We start from the raw sequence: 12,383 nt of genomic DNA on the forward strand, positions 1-12,383 counted from the left end.
CCCCAGCGCTTAGAACAGTGCTTTGCACATAATAAGCACTTAATAAATGCCATAAAAAAAGCTCAGGGAGATCTGTAATTAGGTGAGATGGGAGAGTGTGGGGAGAGATCATCATCATCATCAATCGTATTTATTGAGCGCTTACTATGTGCAGAGCACTGTACTAAGCGCTTGGGTTGTTTTGATAAAAGGGGAAGGAGTGGTCGTGCAGCACTGAAGAAAATTCAGAGCTTGTGGGCTTGTCCTTGCTTCCAAGAATCAGACAGCCAAGTTTAGGAACAGAAATTGGCAGCCCTATTGAACCTTCAAGGTTCAATTTTATGCATTTTACTCCATTCGCTGCGAATAAGGAGTGAAGCTTGTTCTCTCTGTAGCCCCTGCATGTCCATTTTCTCCATCCACACTGAGGGCTAGGTAACATTTCTACTCCATAAAATTCTGTATCCCAACCAGCTACGCAAACGTTCGGGTGGAACGAAGGCAAGCGCTGACTTTGGAAGTCATAACTGATGAAGTTGCCATTGTATCAGCACTAAAGGTATGTGCTGGCTGGGTCAATAGAGTACATAAGAGTTACTGTGGGAACTGTTCACTAACACCAAGTGACGTGGATACCTCCTACTTACATCTTTACAAAGCTCTCTGGTAGCTGTGATCTACTCTATTTTATGCCTCCCCTCTGAGGTGGCGGGAGGGGAGGGAATGGCCATTGCTTTACAGAAGGAAAAATGTAGACACCCAAAGATCAGAAAGACGAGTTTGTCCAAGAGTCCCACCAACACATCACACAAACGATGGAACAGAAATGGAAACTCCTGACCGGAGTCCCCTTTTTTTCCCTACTAAGCATCTGCTCCTTTGTTATCAGAGCTCCCTCTCATTTTTCTCCACACTCCTTCTCCCAGGACTCTTAGGCTCCTGGCAGCAGCAACCCGTTCTCTCGTCTGAGAGTGGAAAAGTAGGAAATTGAAGATGGAGGAATTAAAGATAGAATGGAGCTGTTAAGGTCTGCACTTGGCTGTGGGATCGCCTCTGAGGCCTTTTGAAGCAGGATGGTACATGGGATGGTTGGTTTGGAGTCTCCAAGGAGGCGGGGGGGATGAATGAGCTGAAACGTGCCCTTCAGCTCCCTTTCATCCCTAGAGACTAAGATTCCTGATCTGGGAAGCTCCAGGGGAACTGGCACTTCTCCTCCTCATTGGCAGGTTCCTTTCTTCAAGAATCATTTTTAGGGACACTTAAAAGAAACCCATATTGGCGGGAAAGTGCCACAGTACCTGGTGGCCCTGAAGACCAGTATCCTCCTCCAGCAAGGCTCCCTTCTCCCTTACCTTGTTTAAGGGCCTTAGCCTTCTTGCAGGTGAAGTGAATTTAAAAAGAAGAGAACGGCTCAGTCATTTTTTGAATTCTTCCCAATGGACATCAATGAAGAGTGCAATTAATGCCTGTAACCCCTTCTAGACTGTAAGTTCGTTGTGGGCAGGGAATGTGTCTGTTCGTTGTTGTGTTGCGCTGTCCTAAGTACTTAGTACAGTGCTCTGCACACAGTAAATGCTCAATAAATATGATTGACAGGCTGACTAATCTGACACTCACTGATAGGGCATAGCTTATTGTTGTTTCCTGAATCGTAACAACAACAACAGCAACAACAGTAATAATATTTGTTAATTGCTTACTTTGTGCCAAGCACTGCACTATGTGCTGGGGTAGATACAACATAATCAGGTTTCATACAGCCCCTGTCCCACATGTGGCTCACAGTATAAGTAAGAAGGAGTAGGATCTTATCCCCATTTTTCCAGGGGATTCCTGAAGAGTTTAATATCCAAGGACCCAACTGAATGCATCCGGCTGGTACACTGATGTTAGGCACAAAGCATCACAGTGAGTGTCAATGGGATGCTGAACTTTATTGGGTCTCCATTATGATGTTGTAGTATAATATTCCACTTAACGCGGCACAGTTTTTTATGGTAGTTTTTAAGCGCTTACTAAGTGTCAAGAACTGCACTAAGCAGAGGGAGAGATACAAAATAATCAGGTTGGATCCAGTCTGTGTCCCACATGGGGATCACAGCCTTATTCCCCATTTTACAGATGAGGTAACTGAGGCCCAGAGAAATTAAGTGACTTGCCCAAGGTCACACAGCAGGGAAGTGGTGGCACCCAGGTCCTCTGACTCTCAGGCCCATGGTCTTTCCACTAACCCATGTGGCTTCTGAGTTTGAGTGAAAATCGGGTTGGAAGTGATGCCACTTAAGGTTTTCCATTGTAATCTGGATCACCTGACTTGGCTTATCTCCTCCTGCTCTCTTCATCATCATCATCAATCGTATTTATTGAGCGCTTACTGTGTGCAGAGCACTGTACTAAGCACTTGGGAAGTACAAGTTGGCAACATTTAGAGACAGTCCCTACCCAACAGTGGGCTCACAGTCTAAAAGTCTCTTGCCGCTGATTTTCCCAGGAAGATCAACTCCATTTCCCCTTCCCCTGCCTCTGAGTCTTCTCTCTTACTACGTAACCTACAGCACCCATCCACTCCCACTTCCTTCTCCCCAGGCCAAGACCTATCCCTTTATTCCAGCAACTCTTAGACTCCCACCTTCTCCAAAAAGTCTTCTTTGAGTCTCTACAAGAGAAATGGTCTTACATATGAACCCTCCCCCTTTACTCCACACATCCCGAACCGCACGGGCCCCTCTGTTTGCCTGGAATAAAAATGTATTTTTTTTAAATCTAAGAATTTATTCCTTGTTGGCTCCATCATCCATGTGTCTGTGCTACGTTGAGTCACTTTAGCTTGCTTTGTACCGAGGCCAAAGGAGTTCTCCAGGAGATAGGGTCTTCACCAAGGCTGTTGTCACTGATGATGATATTGGTTTCCCTTTCCATTCGGCACAAACATTATCTTTTAATTTTGCTTCACTACAAACTTTCAGTCCAACATCTGTCTCCATGGCTGGCCCCTAAGGAATGGTGGGAGGTGCTGGGAGAAAATACAGTTAAAGTTGCCAGAGTTTGACTTACAGAATCCAGGCCCAATACACCCCAACTGTTCCATCCCTCACCTTGAAACAGCCTCCAACAATGTAAAGTCTTGGCATCCGTGCAAGGCGTCGAAAACTTTAAAGAAGGCTTTCTCTCTGTTTGGCATTTCAGGACCGAGGGCCAGACCCGAACACCCCCCAGCAAGCGGGGGCTTTGGGACTCAGCGCGAGCCAATCTCCCTCCCCATCTTCAAGGAGCTCCCACAGATCCTCTCCGCCATCCGCGTCTCAGCCCACGTGTGAGTGCAGGGCTTAGATCCTTCGCTGCCCCCGGGGCCAGATCTGGATGAACCCTGTGAGGTCCAGCCCCCAGAGCATCCCTCAGTGAGATCTCTCCATGGGTGCCGGGCGATGGAAATCAGTGTTTCCAGAGTTTGGTGGTTCGGGGACTGCTTCTCTGGAGTGAAGAGTTGCCCATCCTGGGGCTGCTCTTTCTTCCCCTGCAACTGACCGACCTCCGTGAAATTTTGTTTGGTTCCTTCCAACCCAGGGCAATTTAGGGCAGTTACGTGTTGAGAATACCAACCTGTCGTTCTTTTTCCCATTTCCAGTTTTGGCAAAGGGTTGGACGGGAGAGGAGTTAAAATCCTAGTCTGGAATGAGGTGGAGAATTCTCTGTGAAGTCCAAGGACCCAAGTCCCCCAGCTCGTTTTCCTGGTTCCCTGAGAAGTGGATGGGTTTTTGTTGTCTCCTGTTAGCTCTGTCTGTGTAGGACCTGCCTTGATTCCCTCTGCTTCACCCCCTGAGGCCTACGTCATCCGAGCAGCTCTGTCAGTGAGCCTCTTCACTATCCTGTCACATGGCAATGCCTCACCTGTACCCTCTTCTTGCCTTAAAAGTGCTTCCCAAACTCACCCAAGTCACCAGGGGAAAATAATTTCTGTTTTTTTTCCAGCCACTGCAACCAAGCAACTCTCCAACTCCCTCACTCCCTCCCTGCCAAGAACAGCCAGCCAGCAACAGGACTCGACCCTGCAGAGACTCGACCAACCTGCCCTGTTGTCGGTGAGTCTGTAAGCAGAAAAGCACCCGGGCACAGGGTTTCTGAACTTCTTCTCCTGAACTGTTTGGAAAATCACTGATTTCCTAGGGATAATGTGGGTATCCTGGCTCCCAATCCCAACACCCTGGAGCTGTACCCTTTTATCTGGATCTGTACCTCTAAAGCACGTGATATTCACCCCACCCTCAATCCCACCATACTTATATACATATCCATAATTTATTTATGTATGTATGTATGTATTTATTTTAACATCTGTCTCCCCGGCTAAAGTGTAAGCTCCTTATGGGCAGGGATCGTTCTACCAACTCTCTTGTATTGTATTCTCCTATGCACTTAGTACAGTGCTCTGCACAGAGTAAGTGCTCAATAAAGAGTAGTAATAGTAGAGTAGTAGAGAGTGGAGTAATAGTAGAGTAGTAGAAGTACTAATTCATTCATTCAATCGTATTTATTGAGCGCTTACTGTGTGCAGAGCACTGTACTAGAGAAGCAGCGTGGTTCAGTGGAAAGGGTCCGGGCTTTGGAGTCAGAGGTCATGGGTTCAAATCCCGGCTCTGCCAATTGTCAGCTGTGTGACTTTGGGCAAGTCACTTCACTTGTCTGTGCCTCAGTTACCTCATCTGTAAAATGAGGATTAAGACTGTGAGCCCCCTGTGGGGCAACCTGATCACCTTGTAACCTCCCCAGCGCTTGGAACAGTGCTTTGCATATAGTAAGCACTTAATAAATGACATTATTATTATTATTAGGAATAATAATGGTGGCATTTCTTAAGAACTTACTATGTGCCAAGTACAGTCCTAAACTCTAGGGTAGATGCAAGATAATCAGTTGGACATAGTTCCTGTCCCATAGAGGCTCACAATCTAAGGGTTAGGGCTGAAGAGGGAAGATTTTGAATTCCCATTTTACAGATGAGGAAATGGAAGCACAGAGAAGTTAAGTGACTTGCCGAAGTTTACACAGTAGGCAACAGGTGAAGCTTAATCTAGAACCCAGGTCTCTAACTCCCGGGCCCATGCCAAAGCTTCCAAATGTTGTAAAATCTGTAGTACCCATGTGCTGCTGCTGCTGTTGCTTAAATCCCCTCTCCTCCCCATGCACACGTCATGTTGGGAAGGGAGCCCTGGGTCTTGCATTGGCAAGGCAGTTGTGCTCAGATGTCAAGTTGTCACCGACAACTTGTCAAGTTGTCAAGTTGTCACCGGCAGAGGGAAGGACCATCTTTTTGACGTGCATTCTATTCTGGGTCCCTGTGGAGGAGAAGCCCTCCATTTCTCTGATCCAGGGAAACGCTTCCGCAGGGCTCGCCTCTCCACAAACCCCGTAGCTTCCTTGGGGATTTGATTATTATTAAGGAACCTGAGGGGACAGTCAGAAAGTCCTCCCGAATGGAGCTGCCCATTCCAAACGGCACAAATGACACCCTCTTAAGGTTCTCACTTTCAACTCCAGTGTGAGAGAGACTGTCCACTCTCTACTCACCCTAGGAGTAAGTGTTAAACCCCCAAGACAGAAGCCTTATCTCCTTATGGGTTCTGTTTGGATTGGAAGCTCCTTCAGGGCCTGGATTGTATCTGCTTTATTGTATTCTCTCAGGAGCTCAGTACAGTACTCTGCTCACAGTAAGTGTTTAGTAAATATCACGGTAGGTCTGCTGCTCAGACTACCCTTGCAAGTCTAGGCAAGGGCCCCGAGTGCTGATGCTACCTTTTTTTTCCTTCCCTAGGCTTCTTTGCCTTTCCCATCACCCTGTGAACTGCTTCCTCTGCAGTTGCTGCCTCGATCTCTTTTCCAGAGCCCACCAGCTCCCCTGGCCCAGGTGAGTTTAGGGGTTGGATGGGATGGAATTCATCTGAAAGTTAATGGTAGGGTCTTCTGTCCATTTATTGGTTCCAGTCAAAATCTAGCCTTCGCCTCTAAGGATACCCACCCCCTGAATGCCTGGTGGTGAACTCGGTCCTCAGCGGAAAGTGTGGCTGGAAATTCGGATGAGCCCGAACAAGGCAGAGACCGTCAATCAATCAATCGTATTTTCAATCAGTCGTATTTATTGAGTGCTTACTGTGTGCAGGGAACTCTATAAGCGCTTGGGAGAGTACAACCCAATAATATAACAGACACATTCCTTGCCCACAACAAGCTTATGGTCTAGAGACTGGGTGCCCGTTTCTAGACCGTGAGCCCGTTGTTGGGTAAGGACCGTCTCTATATGTTGCCAACTTGTACTTCCCAAGCACTTAATTAGTACAGTGCTCCGCACACAATAAGCACTCAATAAATACTATTGAGTGGATAAATGAATGAATAAATGTGATTGAATGAATGGAGATGAGCTTACAAGAGGGCTTTTAGCAGAAAACGTCTGGAACCAGGTAGAAGGCAGAAGAGAAAATGCTGCCAGCTTCTTGGTGGAGCATAATCAATCCCAGGCAAATAGCAGCCTGCCCAGGCAGCCGATTCCAGGGCAGTTAGCCAGTTTTGGGTTCATGACACTGTTTGGAAAGTAGGATCTTCTGGAGCCCCGCTTTCCTGCATCAGTCCCAGCAGCTGAATAGTATTGGCGAAAAACAATTAGACTTTGATGGTGGCCACCGGAGCATGTATGGCTACTGTTATTCTAGGTCAGACCAAGTCCACCCAGCCCAGCACTTCATCTCAGGAATCCTCGAGGAACCATATGGTGGTTCCTCTCTGGATGTCCGCCCCTAATATTTCTCTCTAGTCACCCATTGGGAATCTTTTGTCAAACCCTTCTAGAACCTGTTGATACTTTCATTCTGCAGGGTCCTGCACAACTGAGAATTAAACACAGTTCCTGGACTCCAAAATGCTCAAGATGTAAAAGGAAAGCATAGACCGGGGGTGGTTGCAGACACGAAAAGAACGAGGAGCTGTGAGGCCTAGTGGATGGAGGACAGGCCTGGGAGTGAGAAGGACCTGGGTTCTAGTCCCGGCTCTGCCAGCTGTCTGTTGTGTGACCTTGGGCAAGTCACTTAACTTCTCTGTGCTTCAATTACCTCATTTTTAAAGTGGGGATTATGACTGTGAGCCCCATGTGGCACATGGACCGTGCCCAACCCGATTAGTTTGTATCTACCCCAGCTCTTAGAACAGTGCCTGACACAAAATAAGCACAAACACTGATGAAACACTAAAATCATAAGAACAATCTCAAAGATAAAGAAAATGGTCAGTCAATAGCATTGAGACATTAGAGGAGCAGATGTGACTTTTCCAACACTGTAAATTGAGATGACAGCCTTACGCTGCTTGAGTTTCCTCACTCTCCGGGCTGAAGCCAAAGGGACTAATAATAATAATAATAATGGTGGCAGTTATTAAGCGCTTACTATGTTGAAAGCACTGTTCTAAGCCCTGGGGAGGTTACAAGGTGATCAGGTTTTCCCACGGGGGGCTCACACTCTTAATCCCCATTTTACAGATGAGGTAACAGAGGCCCACAGAAGTGAAGTGACTTGCCCAGAGTCACCCAGGTGGCAATTGGCAGAGTCGGGATTTGAACCCATGACCTCTGGCTCCAAAGCCCAAGCTCTTCTCCACTGAGCCACGCTGCTTGTCAAGACTACTGGGAGTCTTGATGGTTATCTATGGAAGGGAAGTCTTTAGGTTGACCAGGTGTAACCCATGGAGCCGTGTGAATGGCGGGAATGGGAACTGCCACACAGGGAGCGAAACCAAGCCCAGGGCACTAAAGTAAATCAGGAGATGGGGGTTCTAGTTCCAGCTCTGTCACTGGCCTGGTGTGTCATTTTAGGCCAACCACTAAAACTCTCTTTGTCTCAATTAATCAATCAATCAATCGTATTTATTGAGCGCTTACTGTGTGCAGAGCACTGTACTAAGCGCTTGGGAAGTACAAGTCGGCAACACATAGAGACAGTCCCTACCCAACAGTGGGCTCACAGTCTAGAAGGGGGAGACAAAGAACAAAACCAAACATACTAACAAAATAAAATAAATAGAATAGATATGTACATGTAAGATAAATAAATAAATAAATAGAGTAATAAATATGTACAAACATATATACATATATACAGGTGCTGTGGGGAAGGGAAGGAGATAAAGTGGTGGGGATGGAGAGGGGGCGAGGGGGAGAGGAAGGAAGGGGCTCAGTGTGGGAAGGCCTCCTGGAGGAGGTGAGCTCTCAGTAGGGCCTTGAAGGGAGGAAGAGAGCTAGCTTGGCTAATGGGCAGAGGGAGGGCATTCCAGGCCTGGGGGAGGACGTGGGCCGGGGGTCGACGGCGGGACAGGCGAGAACGAGGGACGGTGAGGAGATTAGCGGCGGAGGAGCGGAGGGTGCGGGCTGGGCTGGAGAAGGAGAGAAGGGAGGTGAGGTAGGAGGGGGCGAGGGGATGGACAGCCTTGAAGCCCAGGGTGAGGAGTTTCTGCCTGATGCGCAGATTGATTGGTAGCCACTGGAGATTTTTGAGGAGGGGAGTAACATGCCCAGAGCGTTTCTGGACAAAGACAATCTGGGCAGCAGCATGAAGTACGGATTGAAGTGGGGAGAGACATGAGGATGGGAGATCAGAGAGAAGGCTGGTGCAGTAATCCAGACGGGATAGGATGAGAGCTTGAACGAGCAGGGTAGCGGTTTGGATGGAGAGGAAAGGGCGGATCTTGGCAATGTTGCGGAGCTGAGACCGGCAGGTTTTGGTGACGGCTTGGATGTGAGGGGTGAATGAGAGAGCAGAGTCGAGGATGACACCAAGGTTGCGGGCTTGTGAGACGGGAAGGATGGTAATGCCGTCAACAGAGATGGGAAAGTCAGGGAGAGGGCAGGGTTTGGGAGGGAAGACAAGGAGTTCAGTCTTGGACATGTTGAGTTTTAGGTGGTGGGCAGACATCCAGATGGAGATGTCCTGAAGGCAGGAGGAGATGCAAGCCTGGAGAGAGGGGGGAGAGAGCAGGGGCAGAGATGGAGATCTGGGTGTCATCGGTGTACAGATGATAGTTGAAGCCGTGGGAGCGAATGAGGTCACCAAGGGAGTGCGTGTAGATCGAGAACAGAAGGGGACCAAACACTGAACCTTGGGGAACCCCCACAGTAAGGGGATGGGAGGAGGAGGGGGAGCCTGCCAAAGAGACTGATCTATTTCATAATCTATAAAATGGAGATTGTAAAACTACCTAATCTCACCTGACAGGGAAGTTGTGAAGACAAATTCAGGTAATTCATGTGAAAGTGCATTGGACAAACAAAGACAAATCCAAGGTATCCTCAGTTCTGTTCTAAAATGGGTTTCCAGTGCTCTTTTTGGCTACAATGTGATTAGAGACTTAAGGAATGCTCTTCTTCCGGTAGCAAGAGCCTGTTTGGACTCAGCGTGCCATTACTGAAGGAACTTCAGGTGCAGCAGAATGAATGAAACATGAATTATCTCATCATAAAACCTGAAATAAGGACAGATCCATATATGATGAGGTTATGGAAGAAGATGACCAGTTGACAGAGGGGAATAAACCTAGTAGCAATTACTGCCAGAGAGAAGTTTTATTAGAATTTGTAAAGTGGCGAGGAGGTGTGGTGAAACAGAGCAGAGTATTCCAGGGGGAAGGATGGGGGAAATAGGTTCCTTTCTACCCCTCCATCTTCATGATGATGGGAACATCACCTTACACTCCTAATTATTTTAACTTTCCCTCTACTGGCCCATTGTGGTCCTTGGAGGTCCATTACTGGCTTGGAAGAAGAAGGATCACATGTACAACGTGGTTTGCAGAGAGCAAGCAATGGTATAGAAGGACAAAGGGTCATCTAGGTTGCAGGGGCCCTCGTGGAGAGCCTTGAAGCTCACAGTCAAGAGTTTATTATTATTAATAATACTAATAATACTAATGATAATATCATTTGTTAAGCACTTACTGTGTGTCAAGCACTATTCTAAGTTCTTGGGTAGATGCAAGGTAATTAGATTGTTCCACGTGAGGCTCACAGTCTTAATCCCCATTTTACAGATGAGGTAACAGGCACAGAGAAGTTAAGTGACTTGTCCAAGGTCACACAGTAGATAAGAAGTGGAGCCGGAATTAGAACCCATGTCCTCTGACTCCCAAGGCCATTCTCTTGCCACTAGGCCTTGCTGCCTCTCAATGTTTAATATCACAGTGGTCCAGGGAAGCAGCATGGCTCGGTGGAAAGAGCCCAGGCTTTGGAGTCAGAGGTCATGGGTTCAAATCCCGGTTCCGCCTGTTGTCAGCTGTGTGACTTTGGGCAAGTCACTTCACTTCTCTGGGCCTCAGTTCCCTCATCTGTCAAATGGGGATGAAGACTGAGCCCCATTTGGGACAACCTGATCATCCTGTAACCTCCCCAGCGCTTAGAACAGTGCTTTGCACATAGTAAGCGCTTAATAAAGCCATTATTATAATATTATTATTACTCACGGTGTCTTTCTCTCATCTCACCCACTGTCGACACGTTACTCATGTCCACCCTCCTACCTGAAACCCCCTCCCGCTTTGTATCTAAAAGACCACCACTCTTCCCATCTTCAATGTCCTACTACTGCATCTGCTCCAAGAAGCCTTCTTTGATTAATCTCTCATTTCCCCAGCTTATTCTCCCTCCCTTCTGCATCGCCTATGCACTGAGGTCCATATTCCCTAAGCACTTCGACGCTCACTCCATCATTACAACTCTCACGTACGTAGCCTTATAAGAAACACTGTGTCCTAGTGGAAAGAACATGGACCTGGGTCTCAGAGGACCAGAGGTCTAATCCCGGCTCCACCATCTGTCTGCTATATGATCTTGGGCAAGTCACTTGACTTCTCTGTGCCTCGGTTGCCTCATCTGTAAATTGGGGATAAACACTGTGAGCCCCATGTGGAACATGGACTGCATCCAACCTGATTAATTAACTTCTAGACTGTGAGCCCACTGCTGGGTAGGGACTGTCTCTATATGTTGCCGACTTGTACTTCCCAAACGCTTAGTACAGTGCTCTGCACACAGTAAGTGCTCAATAAATACGATTGATTGATTGATTATCTTGTTATTTACCTCAGGGCTTAATACAGTGCCTGGCATGTAGTAAAAGCATTACAAAAATCATTTTAAAATATCCTTATACTCTGCTGCTTCCCCTAGTTCATTCATTCAATCGTATTTATTGAGCGCTTACTGTGTGCAGAGCACTGTACTAAGTGCTTGGGAAGTACAAGTTGGCAACATATAGAGACGGTCCCTACCCAACAGTGGGCTCACAGTCTAGAAAGCTAGTCTACAGTCTAGTAGTTGTAACTCATTTTGCTGTCTACCTCTCCCACTAGGTTATAAAATCCTCAAGGGCAGGGATCGTGGCCACCAACTCTATTGTACTGTCCCAAGCGCTTTCTTCAGTGCTCTGCACAGAGTAAGTGCTCAATAAATGCCACTGATGGATTGATTGACTGATCTATCAATCAGATCTCAAAACGAACAATGCCAGATAACGATGGAAACCAAAGCAGTAACAGAGTCCTGGTTCCTTGCCACCACGCTGAGATCCACCAGACTCTGCCATTACCCTCCTGTTTGGAATCAATCAATCAATCAATCGTATTTATTGAGCGCTTACTATGTGCAGAGCACTGTACTAAGCACTTGGGAAGTACAAATTGGCAACACATAGAGACAGTCCCTACCCAACAGTGGGCTCACAGTCTAAAAGGGGGAGACAGAGAGCAGAACCAAACATACCAACAAAATAAAATAAGTAGGATAGAAATGTACAAGTAAGATAAATAAATAAATAAATAGAGTAATAAATATGTAGAAGTCGCTAGGTGCCTCGGGGAGTAGTCCAGCAGAATCTGAGACATCACCTGTGCCAGGGAACCACTGGCCCCAGGCAGAGGACGTCTCCCCCGGAGACCTTTTCCCTGCCCACGGTGAGCTTACAGTCTAGAGGAGGAGACGGACGTTATGCTAACCTTCACACCCTACTTCCATCTTGTCTTTCTCGCCCCCGACCTCTCACCCACGTCCCGCCTCTGGCCTGGAACACCCTCCCTCCTCGTATCTGATAGACGACTACTCTCCTCCTATTGAAAGCCCATCTCCTCCCCATCTCAATCAATCAATCGTATTTATTGAGCGCTTAACAAATACCACGATTATTATTCATCTTTCCATCCGAGGCCCCTGTCCAAGGACAAGACAACTAGACTGTAAGGGAAGTGCTAATCATGTCTTAACTTTAAAACTGCCTGAGAAAATGCTGTACAGTCCAGGCCAACACAGCTAACACCAGGCTTGTGAACATACCTCCACAGGTTCGGCCTATTTCCCAACACCTGAAGAGACCTTTCAT

At 47.3% G+C, this 12,383-nt stretch overlaps 1 protein-coding gene across 1 annotated transcript in view; it reads left to right on the top strand.

The window, feature by feature from the left end:
* The window catches only part of NPAS2 (neuronal PAS domain protein 2), a 194,623-nt gene that overhangs the window by 165,875 nt on the left and 16,365 nt on the right, over nucleotides 1–12,383 (top strand). The window contains exons 12-15 of the mRNA XM_038761890.1: nucleotides 454–538; nucleotides 3,166–3,292; nucleotides 3,949–4,058; nucleotides 5,789–5,881. Of these exons, the coding sequence (XP_038617818.1) occupies nucleotides 454–538; nucleotides 3,166–3,292; nucleotides 3,949–4,058; nucleotides 5,789–5,881 (415 nt within the window). The remainder of the gene's footprint in view (nucleotides 1–453; nucleotides 539–3,165; nucleotides 3,293–3,948; nucleotides 4,059–5,788; nucleotides 5,882–12,383) is intronic.

This window comes from Tachyglossus aculeatus, chromosome 20 (assembly GCF_015852505.1).
Source record: "Tachyglossus aculeatus isolate mTacAcu1 chromosome 20, mTacAcu1.pri, whole genome shotgun sequence".
Taxonomy (NCBI): domain Eukaryota; kingdom Metazoa; phylum Chordata; class Mammalia; order Monotremata; family Tachyglossidae; genus Tachyglossus; species Tachyglossus aculeatus.